This window comes from Camelus dromedarius, chromosome 4, assembly GCF_036321535.1.
Source record: "Camelus dromedarius isolate mCamDro1 chromosome 4, mCamDro1.pat, whole genome shotgun sequence".
In the NCBI taxonomy this organism is placed as follows: domain Eukaryota; kingdom Metazoa; phylum Chordata; class Mammalia; order Artiodactyla; family Camelidae; genus Camelus; species Camelus dromedarius.
The window spans coordinates 71,377,333-71,394,422 of NC_087439.1; the positions used below are offsets into that span (position 1 = coordinate 71,377,333).

General features: G+C 41.8%; 1 protein-coding gene and 1 pseudogene across 15 annotated transcripts in view; both read right to left on the bottom strand.

Moving 5' to 3' along the window:
- Window positions 1-1,824: 1,824 nt before the first annotated feature.
- On the bottom strand, window positions 1,825-6,688 carry LOC135321153 (ras-related protein R-Ras2-like; annotated as a pseudogene).
- Window positions 1,825-17,090, bottom strand: part of CFLAR (CASP8 and FADD like apoptosis regulator) — a 47,897-nt gene continuing 32,631 nt past the window's right edge. For all 15 annotated transcript variants that reach the window (XM_064485113.1, XM_031452007.2, XM_031452017.2 and 12 more), the window contains 2 exons: window positions 9,262-9,772; window positions 1,825-7,688 (listed from right to left, as the gene is read on the bottom strand). In XM_064485113.1, the coding sequence (XP_064341183.1) occupies window positions 7,550-7,688; window positions 9,262-9,772 (650 nt within the window). In that variant the 3' untranslated portion in view covers window positions 1,825-7,549. The remainder of the gene's footprint in view (window positions 7,689-9,261; window positions 9,773-17,090) is intronic.

Here is a 17,090-nt window from a genome sequence, read left to right on the forward strand (position 1 = left end):
TACAATTTAGCAATTGTTCTCCCAGGTATTTACCCAAATGAGTCGAACACTTATGTCTACACAAAATCAGCACACAAATGTTTATAGCAGCTTTGTTCATAATGCCAAAACTTGGAAGCAACCAAGATGTCCTTCAACAGGTGAATGAACAATCTCTGGTATATCTATACAATGAAGTTTTATTCAGCAATAAAAAGAAATTGAGTTATCAAGCTACAAAAAGACATGGAGGAATTTTAAATGCATATTACTAAGTAAAAGAAGTCAGTCTGAAAAGGCTATATACTGTATGGCATTCTGGAAAAGGCAAATCTATAGAAAAAGTGAAAAGATCAGCAGTTGCCAGGGGCTTAGAGGGAGAGAAGGATAAATAAGTGGAGCACAAAGTGTTTTTGGGGCAGTGAAACTATTCTGTATGATATGGTAATGGTGCATACATGACATTATGCATTTGTCAAAACCCATGAAACTGTACAACAAAGTGAACCCTAATATAAACCCTAGTGGACTTTAATTTAATAATAATGTATCAATATTGTTCATCAGTTGTAACAGATGTACCACGTTAATGTAAGCTGTTAATAATAGGGGAATCGTGGGGCATGGGGGAGTATATGGAAATTCTGTTCTTTCTGCACAAATTTTCTATAAATCTAAAGTTCTAACAAATCATGTCTATTAAAAAAAGAAGAAAAAATTGGGGACAAGTGTTTGTGGAATGATTAACAAATGATTGATTTTAATCTTCTCTTTCTTCCCGCTTTTTTTAAAATTGAGGTGAAATCCAAATAAAACATACTATTTGAAATTGTACAATTCAGTTACGCTTAGTACATTTAAATGCTGTGCAACCATTACTTCTATCTAGTTCCAAAACATTTCAAGAACCTCAGAGGAGACGTTATCCCCGTTAAGCAGACTCTCCCTATTCCCCTCACCCTACCCCTGACAATCACTAATCTGCTGTACGTCTCTTGGATTTACCTATTCTGGGTATTTCATATACATGCTATCATACAATGTGTGACCTTTTGTCTCCGACTTCTTTCACTTAGCATATCGTTTTCAAGGTTCATCTGCACCTTCTGATAGATGAATAACATTACATTATATATACCATGTTTGGTTTATCCATTCATCTGTTGATGGACATTTGAATTGTTTCCATTTTTGGCCGCAATGCCTAGGGCTATGAGATGCATATATACAATACTTGTTTGCCCCTAATCTACTTTTTAGGTGACTCCCCCTCCACCTAAAATAGAGGGTCACCTAAATAACCTTGATTGAGTTCTACATTTCTATCTCTGGGGCTGCTGCAGGCAAGAAGGGAAACAAGAACTCGTGGATTTACAACCAGTGGGTCCTTTGAAGTCATTGTCTTTAGCTATCCTAAAAATAAGTGCAGAGTTAATGAGTCTTCTTTATACTCAATTTTGTGTATGCAGCTTTCAAACTCTTATTCACTGTGAACCAGGTCCAAAAGCCAGACTATACTGAATGATTTGGTTAGAACTCTTCCTTGTGTATTACATCTCTTAAGAGGATAGTGTCCAAATCCTACCAATGTCTTAATGAAGCATCTCCAGCTCTCCAACAGCAATCACAAAAAAAAAATTAATAAAAGGAGTTACCAGGGCTTTAAGGGGGTGCGAAGGAATAAATCGGGAATTCGAAAATTGCACCTCTTGGGGAGTGATTGGGAATGTTAGCTGTCTTGATTGTGGTGGTGGTTTCATGGGTGTATACATCTATCAAAATTCATCAACATGTACATCTGAAATATGTGTAGTTTACTGTATAGGAACCATACCACAATGAAGGTGTATTTAAAAAACTTTTTAATAAAAAATAAAGGAGATAAATGAGAGCATCATACATGTTAAACACTCAGGTCAGCTCAGATTTTAACAAGACATTTTTAACAATACATACATATTTAAACAATCACTAGAAAATTAAAATAATCATCTAGACTAATTAATTTAAACTTACAGTATGCATAAACAGTCAAAGCATTTTAATCAAATAACAATGTACCACTCAGTCTATAAAAGAAAAACAAACTCCATATTTTTTCTTTTACATGTGAGTCCAGAGGTAGGCAATCTAGGGCTGGTGACTTTGCTCCTTAGTGCCCTCCCGCAAGAAGGCTCCTTCTTTTTCACCACCTGGTTATCTCCACAATATGGCCCTTATCCTCACAGTTCAGGATGGCAACTAGAGCTCCAGCCATCATATGCGTATTTCAGTCAGTGAGATACAGGGACAAAGAAGCAAAGGTCAAAAAACAGCTACCTTTTAAGTAAAGTTCTCAGCAGCTGCCAAATGATAATGATGTTTACATCTTATTCTCCAGGACTTAGACACATGATCACCATCTTGCTATAAATTGAGTCTTGGACAACCAGACTGTATTTTGTGAGGCTTTGTGCCCAGTTCCAAATCAAGACTTCAATTACTAAGAAAAAAGGGGATGGATATTTGGGGACAGCAGCAGGATCTGCCGCACATCAAACTGCCAAGGCCAACTTCAAATTGTGACCTCTTAGTGGCGTTAAGTAACATGCTTAATCCTGAAAACTTGCTCCTAGAATCTGGGAGAAGAGATTCCCATTTCAAATACTGCAGACAAAAGAAGGTGGCAAGTGACTCCTCCCATGGCCTGTTCATGGAAGAGGTTGGAAGGGACTGGGGATTACAGTAGACCTAGGGTGGACAAGTCGGTCCTCCCAAAGTGGCCCAGAAAAGCAGCCCCGAGACCACGGTCCTGCTACTGAAAAGAAAGGCTAGAGATGAGATGAAGAAGTATAGGAGAGGGCTGTTTCTTTATCAGTGGAGAACCAACTAGTTGAAAGTTGAAATAATTAGCTAGGCTTTACTATAGAAACCAACATTCTCAATTATATAGATATATAGGTGAGAATTTGGAAAACATGTCAGCCATGGTTCTGTCATCCATACACCACTTTTGGAATATTTCTTTCTGGTCTTTTATTTCCCTGTGAGAGAGACTTTTTGTTTGCTTTTGCTTTAAGCATATTTACTGTAAAAACAAAGGTTCTCAGAAAAATACCATATGATATCACTCATATGTGGAATCTTAAAAAAAAAAAACACAAATGAACTTATTTACAAAACAGAAACAGACCCACAGACATAGAAAACAAACTTATAGTTGGGTAAGGGGTGTGGGAAAGGGTTGGGAAGAGATACATTGGGAGTTCAAGATTTGCAGATACAAACTACTATACATAAAATAAATAAATGAGTTTCTTCTGTATAGCACAGGGAACTATATTCAGTATCTTCTAGTAACCCATAATGAAAAAGAATCTGAAAAGGAATATATGTATGTATATGTGTGACTGAAATATTATGCTGTACACCAGAAATTGACACAACATTGTAAACTGACTAAACTTCAATAAAAATTTTATTTTAATTTTTGAAAAAAAAAGGCTTTCTTTATGGCTTGAGTTTATATTCTAGGGTAGGGTGACCACAGGTAAGCTACTTAACACCACTTTGCTCACTTTTCACATCTATAAATGGGAAGAAATAATCATGAGGACAGTAACACCTATCTCATAGAGCTATTTTGAGGATTAAATGAGATAATTCACATAATGAGCTAAGAACAGCTTATATAAGCTTTTACTATTTGCATATAGAACTTTACTGGTTACATAAAATTCCAACCAGTGAACATCTCATCATAACCATGCCCCTATTACTGAACACTTGACTAATTCTCACTTTGGGGCTATTATAAAGTTTGAAATATTTTAATGCATTTATCTCTTTTACATTTAGGATTATTACTTAAAGTAATATCTTCAGAGTCTTCAGATAGATTTTAGAACACTCTTGTTATTTCTCCTTTGATTTTTTATTTTTAACTTTTCAGTTTTATTAAGTAGAATTCTTACAATTTGACTGCATATAAATATATTATATGTAAATACATATACACAATATACTTTTTAAATTTACATATATGTTCTGTTCATTGTTTCTAAGAACGTATACAGCTTGGGTTTTTAAACTTACAAGGTTATTAAAGGAATAAAGGCAAGCACAGAATAAGAATTAATTCAAAAAGATACATATACCTTGCTATTAACAATAACATCCTTTATAATTGCCCAGATATGGAAGCATCCCAAATGCACATCAATAGATGAATGAGTAAAGAAGATACTATATATATATAGAGAGAGAGAGAGAGTACAAGTCACCCATAAGAAAGAAGGATATTTTGCCATTTGCAGCCCTTCATTCACTTTTGTTTTTCTTTTCACTTCAAAAACCAGAGTTTTATAATTGGCATAAACATTTCCATTGCATCAAAAACAACAAAATACCTAGAAATAAACTTAACCAAGAAGGTTACCTATACTCCAAAAACTGTGAATATTGAAGACGATACAAAGAAATGGAAAGATATCTTGTGCTCTTGGATTGGAAGAATCAACATTATCAAAATGGCCAGAGTACCCAAAGCAATCTACAGATCCAATGCAACCCCTGTCAAAATACTCAAATTTTCCCCAGAGCTAGAACAAACAATTTTATTTACACTGAGCTATGGGTGCATGAGTATTCATTATATTGTTACCTAATGTAATTCTCTTTTAGGATGCCTAAAATGTTTCATTTAAAACCTATACTCAATGAAAAAGAATTAGATAGACATTTAGTAATCTATACAAAAGTGACAAAGAAGTCATTGTTAATTCTGCTATTAAAGTGAGAAAAATCTTCCCTGAAACTGCTGTGCTGAAGCAAACACACAAAGAAGAGGCAGACACCTGAGGAACATCCACTGTTCCAGCTCCCAGCTGCTCAAGACTTCCCAGCCCAAGCATAACAGTTAGGAAGCCTTTGAGATGACACAAAAACCTGGGTCTTGAAAGGACTGAAACTGCATGAGAAATTCTGAATAAAAACTATCAGCTGAGTCATTCCAAACTCAAAAAGTTAATAAATAAATAAATAAATAATAAAGTCAGAAAAATAACTTACAAAAGAATTTACGTAAGAGCTGACTAAAAGACAAATACGGGGTTTAGGGCAGCACTCCAACCACTGCCACCTGCTGGCTTATCACTCACCAGTGCTCACACTCACCCTATGCCAGCTAAAAGTTACACTCAAGGTTTCTAAAACATTCCTTGCATTTCCCTGATCTCTCTTTATTTGATTCATTTTTCTTCTCCTGCAACACATTCTCATCTCCACCTCAACGTGCCAAAATCCTACCAATTTTCAAGGCTTGATTCAATCTTTTCAAAATTGTGGACTCCATAGTGTGCTGTAATAATATGAATAAGCTGTATTCACATGGCATCACCAGTCACAAAAACTCTCATTGGGTATGATCATAGAGGTTCTTTCAGCTCATCCGCCGAACAGTTCTGAGGTAAGGGAAGTGTTTGACCCAGAGTGCTGCAAACCTGTTTGGATCACTTGCTAAGCAGCTCACAGAGCATTAGAAAGGAGCAGTTTTAAAGCACTTTCATATCTATTGGCTGATTTCACCCTAATGATAATCTATCTCCTTGTTGATATGTGCATGGCATCCATTTCTGCTATGTTCTCTTTTCACTGTTCTGTCTTTTGATTTTACTTTTTCACCTGGGGTATGGATACCTAGAGGCTTATTAACTTCATGACTATAAGCATTCTAAATGCCTTTTTTTTTTTTTTTGTGATAACAGATCAATTTTAATTCTAGCACCGGAAGCTATACAAGGGTAAGCCTTGTAGACTTCATGGGACTGTTGTACATGTTCAGTAAAGTGACAACTGTGCAATACCACTCAGTATCTCAAAATTAGGAACATATTTTTGAATTGTTTAAACACAATCCACAGAATTAAAAACAGAAGCCATCCATAGTTATAGTAATTGTCAATTAAAAGGTTTATCACTGACTACTTGCTAGAACAGCCAAAATCCAGTAGGGAACATCTGACTCCAACTTGGCGAACAGCTTAGGTTCCAAAACTGATTCATCCCTAATAAAAGAAAGCCCTTAAAAAAGAATGTGTCTGTGTATATAGATATATTTTTTAAAGGAATCATGTATCTTTGAAGCAGCCTTCGTGTTTCCTTTAAATCTGTCTTGAAATGACCATAGGATGAGCTTCAGGGAAAGGATTAACCAGCTTCTTGGTCTAAGGCTACCATGGCAATCATTTGTCTAAGGCTAGAAAGGTACCAGCATGACATAAACCGTTAAGGAGAGGAGAAGTCGAGGGCTTTTCCTGGCAGTTGGTAGCTAAAATTCAAAGGATTCTTAGAAAATGACACAATGGCAGCCTTTCTTGTCTTTTTCTTTCCGTGTTGGTTCTGGTGAAGGAGGACATTCCTGGTCTTGAAATTTCCTTATAACCCGGACAAGTTCATGGAAAGCTTGATCTACATTCATCCTAATCTTTGCTGATGCCTCCATGTATGTTACCTTAAGCTGTCATGCTAACTGCTGTCCTTCTTCCTGTGTTACCCATCTTTGATGATCCAGATCTGCATTATTACCAATTAAAGTCATTGGAAACTCATCACGATCCTTTACTCTGAGAATCTGTCTTTGAAACTTACAGAGTTCTTCAAAACTGCCTCTATCTGTGACTGAAAAGACCAACAGGAAACCTTCTCCAGTTCTCATATACTGTTCTCTCATAACTCCAAACTCCTTTTGTCCTGCTGTATTTAGAATATCTAGCCGGGCTGCCCGGTCATCAATCACGTACTGCTTTGTGTAGGAGTCCTCAATGGTTGGATCATAATCCGTTACAAAATAGGACTGGATGAACTGGATGGTGAGCGCCGACTTGCCCACGCCGCCCCCGCTGACCACCACGAGCCGGTGCTTCTCTTGGCCAGAGCCGTCCCGCCAGCCGGCCGCGGCCACGGGGACGCCACCGAGCCCAGCCCGGCCACGCCGAGCCACCGCCCGCCCTAGGCCTGGCTCCGGGGACTTGCGCGGACGGCGGGCTGCGGGTGAGCGGCCGGAGAGGGTCCTGGGCGCCGGGAGCTGCCGGGAGAACCGGTCCGGGCAGCAGCGCGGCGCCTCGGCTGGCCGGGTCCCACCCGAGGCTCGGAGAACCTGGGTGACAGCAGAGACCAGGGGCGGCCGCAGCCAGGGGTCGCGCTCCTCCTCACGTCTCCTCAGCGCCTGCGGAACACAGCCTCCAGCGCCGCTACCCTAAGTGCTTATTTCTGTGGCTTTACTTGGTGGTGACGATGAAAAGCAAAATGCAATCCTGAGATGCCCAATTCAACCAGTACCTGGTTTTTAAAATTTCAAAGCTGTTTCCTTCCCAAAAAACGCTGACCTGGAGAGCTATGTCAGCAGTACAGGCCAACACCTTCACTTCAGAAGCCATGCTTCAGACACCCTCTCCCATCCAGCATTCCTCAGAGAGGGTCATTTCAGCACCACCTAGGACCTCACCTCACCTACGTGTATACACACACCTACTTGCAAACTACTGCCTGGCTAGTGATGGAGACTGCAGGGCTAAGGAGGGCCTTTGGCTTCTCATGTGCAAGACAGGATGAGTTTCTTTCTCAGGGTGTGCTGCAGCCAGACGTAGTACCTCTTCTTAGCAGACACTCTGCTGTTCCAATCATACACCTTGCTGTTGAGTTCTATGTGGAGTTCCAGGAGTGAGCATTTTCTGGAGGGAACGAGAAAGGCAAAAATTAATGTCATGCAAATATCAACAAAGAGACAGAATATCATTAGGGTGAAATCAGCCAATAGACATGAAAGTGCTTTGAAACTGTTCCTTTCTTAAAAACTCTACGACCCTCTTAGCAAGTGATCCAAACAGGTTTGCAGCGCTCTGGCCCAATGACCACAGTCCTTTCCTGCAAGGGGCAACTGAGTTTTATTCTGGGTACACACTAACAAAACGATAAGCCACCTGGATGGTCTATGTAAATGCAAGATGGACATAAAAGGCCAATAGTACCGCTGGCCCATGGCGTCTCTCCCTCGGAAGGCTGAGTCGCTCCTGCTCTAGCCCTCCCCTTACTGCTGAGCCATCACTGAGGAGGCTGGGGGTCCCAGGCCCTGAGATTTATTACTGGAGTCCCCAAAGCTGCAACAGAATGCATTTCCCGGGTGACTCAGAAACAGTCTCAGTTGTAATTAGGGGGTGGCTGAAAAAGGACTGCTGATCTTACATTTGAGGTACAGTGAGGCTTAAATGGAAACCAGGTCACCAGTGTTTCCTTTAGAAAAGTATTCTTGCCAATAAACATCAGAAATGTCAAAAACAAAGATTTGCAGACGTGAATAGTCAGGTACCACTTTTCACCTACAAAACTGTCAAGACTTGGGGAAATAAAAGGGCACTCAGTATCAGTGTGAATTCAGGGATGCAGACACTCTCATACAAAGCTGGTATAAGGGTCCTAGAGGACAATCTGATAAGATGTATCAAAGGCTTTAAAAATGCTTGTCTCTTGAAACAGTCATTCTAATTCTGGGAATTTTCCCTTCAAGAAGACAATTAAGAATAAGCCCAAATGCTGAGTTTCAAAGATGTTGAACACTTTCTTTTCTGTGAAAGCAAAACACTGCCCAACGACTGAAGACTGGCCAAGTCAATTATGCGATATCCGTATTAGGAACTACTCTGCAGACATTAAAGTGATGCTGTAGAAATGTGACTACTGACCTGTAAAAACATATGTGATCTACTGGTACACAAACTAAAAGCAGGTTATAAAGTAATAGTAGACAGTCATTCCACCTTGGCTTAAAAAGCATACTTATATATGATTGTATGGGCCTCCAAAAAAGATCTGGAAGGCAATATACTGAGATTTGGTTAACAGCAGTTGGTTTCAATTAGCAGGATTATAACTGCTTGTTATTTTCTGCTTTCAGCATCTGTATTTCATGGTGTTTTTTTTTTTTTTCCAGTAAGGAATATGTACTGCTTTTGTAATAAGAAAAAAATAATTAATTAAACATTTCTTAATTTTGAAGAAAACTATCCAAACCACAAGCTGACTAATAAGTGACCTTCTGAAGCACAAAGCATTCATAAGCCGTGCCGGGGTCTGTATCATACTCCTAAGGCAACCCCAACAGGGACTGAAAAATCCCTCTTCCTCCCTGAAGAGAAGGGCATCAAACGTGGCACGGTGGTACCTCCATCTCAGTAGCAGAGAACAAACAACAGGCGCAAGGACCCGCCACCGCAGGGTTCGAGGACCTGCCACCACCCAGGTGCTCACCTTTCTCTCCCCAGTTTCTCACAGAGGCACTGCAGGTACAGTGACGAGGAGCTGGAGGGCCGTTTGAGCAGGGACACGTCCGCTTTGCACAGGCTCCAGAAGAAGTCAGCTTCTCGGTGAATGGTGCAGGCCCCAGGCTGCCTGGCCTTGGATTCTACGTCTTTCACTGATGGCCCATCCACCTCCAGGAAGCTGCTGTCCTCCAGCTGACCCTCTGACACCACATAGTTCTGAATAAAAAAGATCTTTGGCTTCCCTAAGAGAGAGGGGCATACATCTCCCATGAACAGCCTTCGGATATGATCCAAAGGGAATCCTGAGTGAGTCTCATCCACACCAAACACGCTCTGGGAGCCCCCTCTGCTCACCAGAACACACACAAAGCTGTCATAGTCTTGGTGCTGGGGCATCCGGGCCACCTTGTGAAGAACCTTGATGATATCGTCCACACTCAGATACAAGAAAGACTGGACTTCATAGCCCAGGGAAGTGAAGGTGTCCCGAAGAATGCCTGGGAAAAACAAACAAATATGAATGATGACACAGGAGTAAGAAAAGCTCAAGAGACACTGGGTAGCAATGCTAAACATGGTCTGTGTCTGCTTTTCTGTCATATTTTGAGGCTGAAGGACCTGAGAACAGGGCAGGAGGGATATGTTAACCGGAAACATGAATTATGTGACTTTCATGACCCAGGCTCCCAGTTATGATCTGTCCCCTGCTAAACACTTTCCCTGCCTGAGGCCACCACCACACCTGGCCACGGGAACAGACTGGGCCTACCTCTAGTCTAAATGATCAAAGAGAAAAAAAAAAAAACTTTCTCCTCAACCAAAACAAAGTTGGGGATTGTTCAAAAGGCTCTTGTAAACTGACTATACTTCAATTTAAAAAAAAAAAAAAAGTTAAAGAAGAAAAAAAAAGGGCTCTTTCTTGAAATAACACAAGTTCACAGAAATGGGTGCATTTGCACAGTACAGATCCAAACCTAGATCCAATAGGTGGCAGAAAAGGTGGCTCAGGTTATGAGTTTCCTCACCTCCACTTGCTGTGGGCTGATTTGAGGTCCCTGGATCTAAGCTGGAACCATTCCCAGACTCTCCAGTTCTCCTCATGACCTGCTTCCCAGTGTAGCTTCTGACTGAGCAGGGGGAGCCCTTGGCCAAGATCCCTCTACAGTGATTCCTAAGATTCTTCTAGTTTCCAGGAATCCTGGATTGACTGCCTTGAGAAGCAGTGCAAGTCAGTGGAAAAAGCAGACTTCATGTCAGACAAGCCTGCCTTCTAATGCTGACCTCACCATAGCCACGGGCTGCATGGTTTTAAGGAAGTGGGTCTCCCTAGCTTTAAATGGAAGTGATAAAATCTACCTTATGAGAATGCTGTGAGGATTAAATGAGATAATACAAATAAAGCTCCTGGTGTGCAATAAAAATTAGTCCTTATCCCTTTTAAGAAATCTTTTTTCCATCTTCTAGAAGTTTCTATGACCTTGGAACCCTAGAAATCCTACGCAATCCACTTCTTTCCCATCTGCTCAGTCTGCCTTCATTGGTGAAGTAAACACAGGATCATTTCGTCTTTCTAATAGCAAAGACAGACATCTTTCTCTTCCTCATTCAAGAATTCCACATCCTTTTGAGCTAACCATTAAGTTTCTGTTCCTTGTCTGAGGGGTGCCTCCAGTTCTTAGTTCATTTTGGAGGCATAAAAACTGTTCTGTCATAAGCCCAGAATCTCCTAATTCAGGTTGTCACCCAAACTATTAGCCATGCCTCTGGATCTGTTTCCGTGACTACGTACCCACTTCTCTTCCTCCCCTGGGGTCTGGTCTTCCTGAAGTCTACGGCTGCATTCACCCCAAACCAAACAACACGACAGTAGTCAGAATGGATATAACTTCCAACAAGGAACAGAGGGGCCCCATCTCATACAGTCCAGTCATCACACAAAGGGGTCATGGGGAGATAAATAACCGAAGGTACACGTAACTGTTTACTACAAATTCTCAATTCTTGACACTAAATGGGAACAATATGAAGTATGGATAGTCACAAATAATTCAGAAACTCACAGCTTCAAATCAATAATTTCAACTGTCTTGTCTTTGCAAACTTTAGTAATAAACTATAAAAGTGAAAGTAAGCAATCATAATTTCTCTTCTGGGCTCTTTGCAGGAAAAAGACAAAAAGTTGGAAAAGAAACACAGCCTTGGGTAAACAAAAAGCTGGAATAAGCAGCCACTGGACAAATAAGAGCTGGCTTGAGTGCTCTTCATTTAATTTGCCTGGCCTATGAGCTGTGCCTGGACACGTTCACATAAAGTCTTATAGAACTTTCCACTCAGGAGACCCACATCCTGCCAGATATGGTGGTTTCTAGTAAGTCCATGACTCTTTGACACTCCTCCCTTAAAAAGACAGACTGTAATCCCCTCCCCTTGAATGTGGATCACACTTGGTAACTTGTTTCTAATGAATGGAACGTGGCAGAAGAGATATTCCATGACTTCCAAGGTTAGATCACTGTGGAACAGTTCACTGTGGGGGAAGCCAGCTGCCACATCTTGAGAACTCTCAATATAGTTCCCCAATGCCATAAAGGTCCCCAGTGCCAGTGGAGAGACCCACGTGTATAAGAACTTAGGTCTCTGAATGACTGAAAAATTGTGCTAAACACTGGAATTTGACACAACATTGTAAAATGATTATAAATCAATAAAAAATGTTAAAAAAAAAAAAAGAACTTAGGTCTCGCCTCAACTTCCCCTCCATAGGAGTGAGCCACCTGAGAAGCTCCTCCAATCTTAATCAAGCCTTCAGATGATCCCAGGTTATTTCTGACCACAATCTCCCAGGAGACTCAGGGCCAGAACAGCCTGGCTAAGCCACTCCTAAATTCCAGATCCACAAAAACTGTGAGAGATATAAAGACATTAGTATTATTGTTTTAAGCTACTACTTTTTGGAGTGATTTGCACACATTATTAGATAAATAATTCACCAGGTAAGTCATCAAAAGGGAATGATAATAACTATTAACTAAGATTGAAGTTAGGCTACTTTTCTCCATCTGCCTGGCCCACAGGTAAGAGTGGAAAAAAATGAGTTATATATATCATGTAATAATGAAGAGATATAAAAATAAAGCTCCTGATATTCTTAAAATCCTATGATAACTATTATCAGGAAATGAGGGTTGCCAATAACCTATTAAATACCTCACTTGTCCTCGAACACCCTCAGAGCGGCAGAAAAGGAGTCAGTACTGCCCGGTAGGCATGGCCTCTGAGGGTGTAGACAAGGATTCAGTACCAGGTTCTGTGCACAGGATGAAACACAGGGCTGTACCCTGAGAGAACCTGGAAGGGGAGCCCAGTTCCATCCCACTGCTTTATTCCAAACTCGTCATGGTGAATTCCCTCCTCTAGGGGGCAGAAGCAAACAGAGAAACACCAGACAAAGCTCTTTTGTTTACTGATTATCTCAGACTGGCTCACTTCCCTCAAAACCCTCTTATCACTGATAGATTTCCTCCCTAGTCAAAGTCCTTGATATCTCCCTTTCCCTGCCGATATGCAGGGGTCTGGACGGAACACCTGCTGTCCTGTGCCTTAATCTCTTTCTTTAACTGGGCTCCCCGAAGGTTCTGGCTGGAGCAGCTGCCGTCTGTCACAAGGCAGTCAGCAGGCAGTTGCATGAAGCAGGGTAAAAGAGAAACAGTCTTGCAATCACAAGATCTGAGTTTCAGTCCTGGTTCCTCCACCCACCTGCTGGTCTGAACCTTGCCTGGTCCTGAGAGAAGGCTAACCTATGCCATCAGGGTGGCTAATCCAAGGTCTAGGACAGAAAGTCCAGACCTAGTAGAACAGGAGGGAAGAGGCTATAAAGCTGGAGGTGAAGCCAAAAGCCATACAGGTCCCCAATGCCAAGTATAAGGCCAATAAGAACACCACATCTGGATGGGCCTCAGACCAAGAGGGGGGCATCCCTTAAATATCCCTGTGGCAACACAGTCACTCAACAGACACAACCTGAAGCCATCACGGCTGGCATTTCCCATTAATATTCACATCTTTCTCTATCAGATGGTGAAGACTGATGCTAGCTGGCATGTGCAATGTTCTTTCTTGGGCCACTAAGAACATGGATGTAGCCCAGACTGATTTATAGGACCAAGGGGTGGTGACAGTGCGACTTTGAACCAATTACATTTGTAGTTTATTCATCTATAAAACAGAATTAATACTAAGGCCTATACCATGTCCTTCAGAAGGTGGCTATGAGGATCCACTGAGATTTCTGTAAAGATGCTTTGCCAACTGTGAGTGCTCATTCCAACAGAAGATATTGATTTCAAAGAAAATAAAGGCAGGCACATCACCACAAGCCATGGAGCCTGCGATGCCTCCCTCGCATGGAATCCACCTGCTTAGAACCCAGAGGGAGGGCTCTATGGTCTAAACCAAACAGGGCTCAGAGAGGCCAGGTTCTGTGTCCACGTATCTACAGTAAACTCCTTGTCCTCACTTGCAAATAGGGGGAGAAAAACTTGGGTGCTGAGTTTGGAAAATAAAATTTCAATGAACTGCAGAAGTCCTACTTCTCCTTCTGCCCGCCCTGGAAACCCCACTCCCGACCCAGCCCTGTCTCTGTAAAATTCTGTTGTTTTTCAATTAACTTCCTCACATGATGAGGGGCTTCTTCTGGCCTTGCAGTTAGTACGGGGTTGTTAGTAAAGGGCTGGGGTCAGCACTACCTATAGGTTTGGGGGCTACTGAGATGAAATTCAAAATTTCAGATACAGTAAAACGACCCCACTCGTTTAGAATGTGTTCTGATCAAAAATGAGCTCACATTTACCTTGACACTCTCTACAAAAAGGGATTCATTAAATAAACGTACAGAATAAATAAGAAAGAGGAATGTTTCATCGGTCTATTTACAATTGAGTTACCTCTAATAAGCCCAGCTCAAATTACTATAAAGTACATGAATGGAACACAAGTAGGCAGGCTATTTCTAGTGGAAAGGGGAGTTTTGAGGTCAAACATGATTGAGAAATACACAGTTGACAAGACTTAACCATGTTTCGTAGAAGGAAGACTGCTCGGAAACTTTAAGGCCTGCGTGCCTTGCAAATCTCCCAAAGGGGAAGAAATTATTCAGCACTTCTCAAATTCACTTGACCCCAAAACTCATGTTTTAGAAAGTTCCTCTACCAGTGTGACAGAAACACTGTGATAATGGGATACAGATGAGGTACATGATGTAGTTCCTGTCCTTCAAGGAGCCCATAATCTTGTTGGAGAAGCAAAGCATATAAATGTGGACAAAACAATGGTTGACGCATCACATAGAACAGTGGGGTTTTAGGTAAAGTAGGCAGATCAGAGATGGTGTGGTCTGAGACATCTGGAGATGAGATTGTGGGAAAGGTGTAATTAAGCGGGGGTCCCAGGTGGGAGATGATGGTGAACAAAGACAGCAGTCGGGGAGGAAGTGGGTGGTGGGATCAGCCTTGTATAAATCTGACCTTCCATTTGTTCAGATACACCAGCCAAGGGGTTTTACTGTTCGAAATTACAGACTACTTTTTAAATGTCTTTTTTTTTAAAAGCACAAATGATCACGATTAATTCCTTCTTTTCTTAGGAGATAACAATATCAATAATAAACATGTTAAGTGCATGTCAAGAGAGGCCCCTGTGGTCGCTCTGGCAGCTAGAAGTCCTCTGCTTTTCCACATATGCACCACTCCTTACCCACAATTTCAGAATCCCAAAAGCTCTGAAAAACTTAGGTTCTTCCCCTGACTCATTTTGTGGCAAAACCTTCCCTAAACTGATCAGAGACTGTTTTCAGTCTTTTTTTCTACTTAGTGTGAGTATCCATTCAAATACTTTACTACAACAAAAGTCACATATTTGATTATGAGGTACTGCCCTAGACCCCCTGGAGTGTTCTATGAATTCAGTATATGTACCACTGAGAGAGGTGATGAGACATGCTTACTGACCCAGACTGGCTTCCAGCAAGGAGAAGAAAGTGTCAGGCTGATGAAAGGCAGGACATTTCTCTTATACGGCAGCTGGCTCCTTGGTTCTGAGGACATAGCCATACAAGACGTTTTATGTCCCACCACTGCTGCATCAATTCCAAGGACATATCCCAGTATCTCTTTCTTTGTTCTCTTTTTTTCCCTGCTAAAATTTCTTTAGTTTTAGGGCTGAGCCCCACGGGAGTAAAGAGCCAGTAACAGAAGATGACTGGCATCACCGGAATGAAGATAACAACAGCAGAGCCTTCCCGGCCAGCTGGGGGTTGGAACTGTCGCAACCGCCAACCTGACTGATGGTCCCCACTCAAGTGTTTTCTTTTCTCTCTCTCTGAGCAATAAAAGCAGCTCTTTTTTTTCACTTTGTCCCTCTCCTCTGCCTCTATTGAGAATTCTTTCTCAGTTGGCAGGCAAGGACCCACACATTGGGGGTGGGGTGGGGCTTGCCCACCCGCTTGGTGTGCTTTCCAATTTGGGGGTCCCTTTATCCACGAATACTATGTCATCTTTCTAAACTCTTAAAACTTCTTAATTTTGAAATACAAGGGTCTCCAATAAGGGATTGTGGACCTACAGTTCCTTTTTATAGCCTAGGTTCATGTTGTCTATGAAAAAAGGGTTTGCTATGTAGCACTGATTTAAAGGGAAATTTCATTAGTGATGCTAGGTTTCCAATTGAGTGGCTGCTTAGTCTCAGAGGACAAGAAAGCCCAGGAAAATAAAAAGTGCCCCACCACAGACTTCCTGATCTCTTTTCCCCAGGGAAGCTATCTTCAATAGTCCCCTAATCTCACGGGAGTGAGGACAGGAGGCTACGCTTCCTCGGCACCCAAGCTGGCGGGCAGCAGTGGCCACTCCGTGTGAATGAAGCCACCATCTATTATCTCAGATGTCACTTGCCATGTGTCTTCATAGCTCAGGAGCAGAGGCCACAGTAGCTGCTCTGATTCCCCTTGCTGAGATTTTCCTACATTTTATTAGTACAGGAAAACGCGGCTGACTTGGGTTGTTGCCCATTCCACTAAGGGAAAGGGGGGAAAGGAAGCTGGGTGACCCCAAGATGCAGCCAAGCTCAAGTCAACACCACTGCAAAGCTCTCCACCATCGACTTGGGACTTTCACAACTCCTGTTGCTCTTCTGAAAGAGGAAGTTTACTTATGCAAGACTTGCAAGGGAAATGGGCAGCAGCTGGTAGAAGAATCTAAGCCTTAGCCTGGTTAAAAAGCACAGAAAAATCTTCAAGTTTTTCAGAAAAAGCAAGAGAGAAAAGAGACAGGAATAAACATGTCCACTTAAAATCTGCAAACACCGTCTTTCATTCGGCAGCCTAAAACCCAGCCAGAGCCCTAGGTCAAAGTCCAGAGCCACGTGCCTATGATGTGGGACATTCGCATCTGAGTTTCTAACAAGATCAGAAGCACCACATCAGGGCACCACGAAGCAGGGCCTCACACAGGCCAAGCTCTGCTGGGTCACTGACACCGATGACACAACACCGAGGACTAACTTTTCAATTCAACTGAACTGAGATAGCCCCAAATCCTTAAGCCTCCATATCTGCTCCAAGAGGTTACTGCCCTCTATAAGGATTCTTCTCAAGAATGAGCCACCCAACAACAATCTTATCTTTGTTCACAATGTGGCTGAGACCAGATTCTACCTCACGGTCTCCAGATCTAGTTCACACAGGACCAAGCTTGATATTTTGCTCATAGTAGGTGCTCAGTAAACACAGGATAAAGGAAAAGTTGACCTATAAAGGTTTAAGGA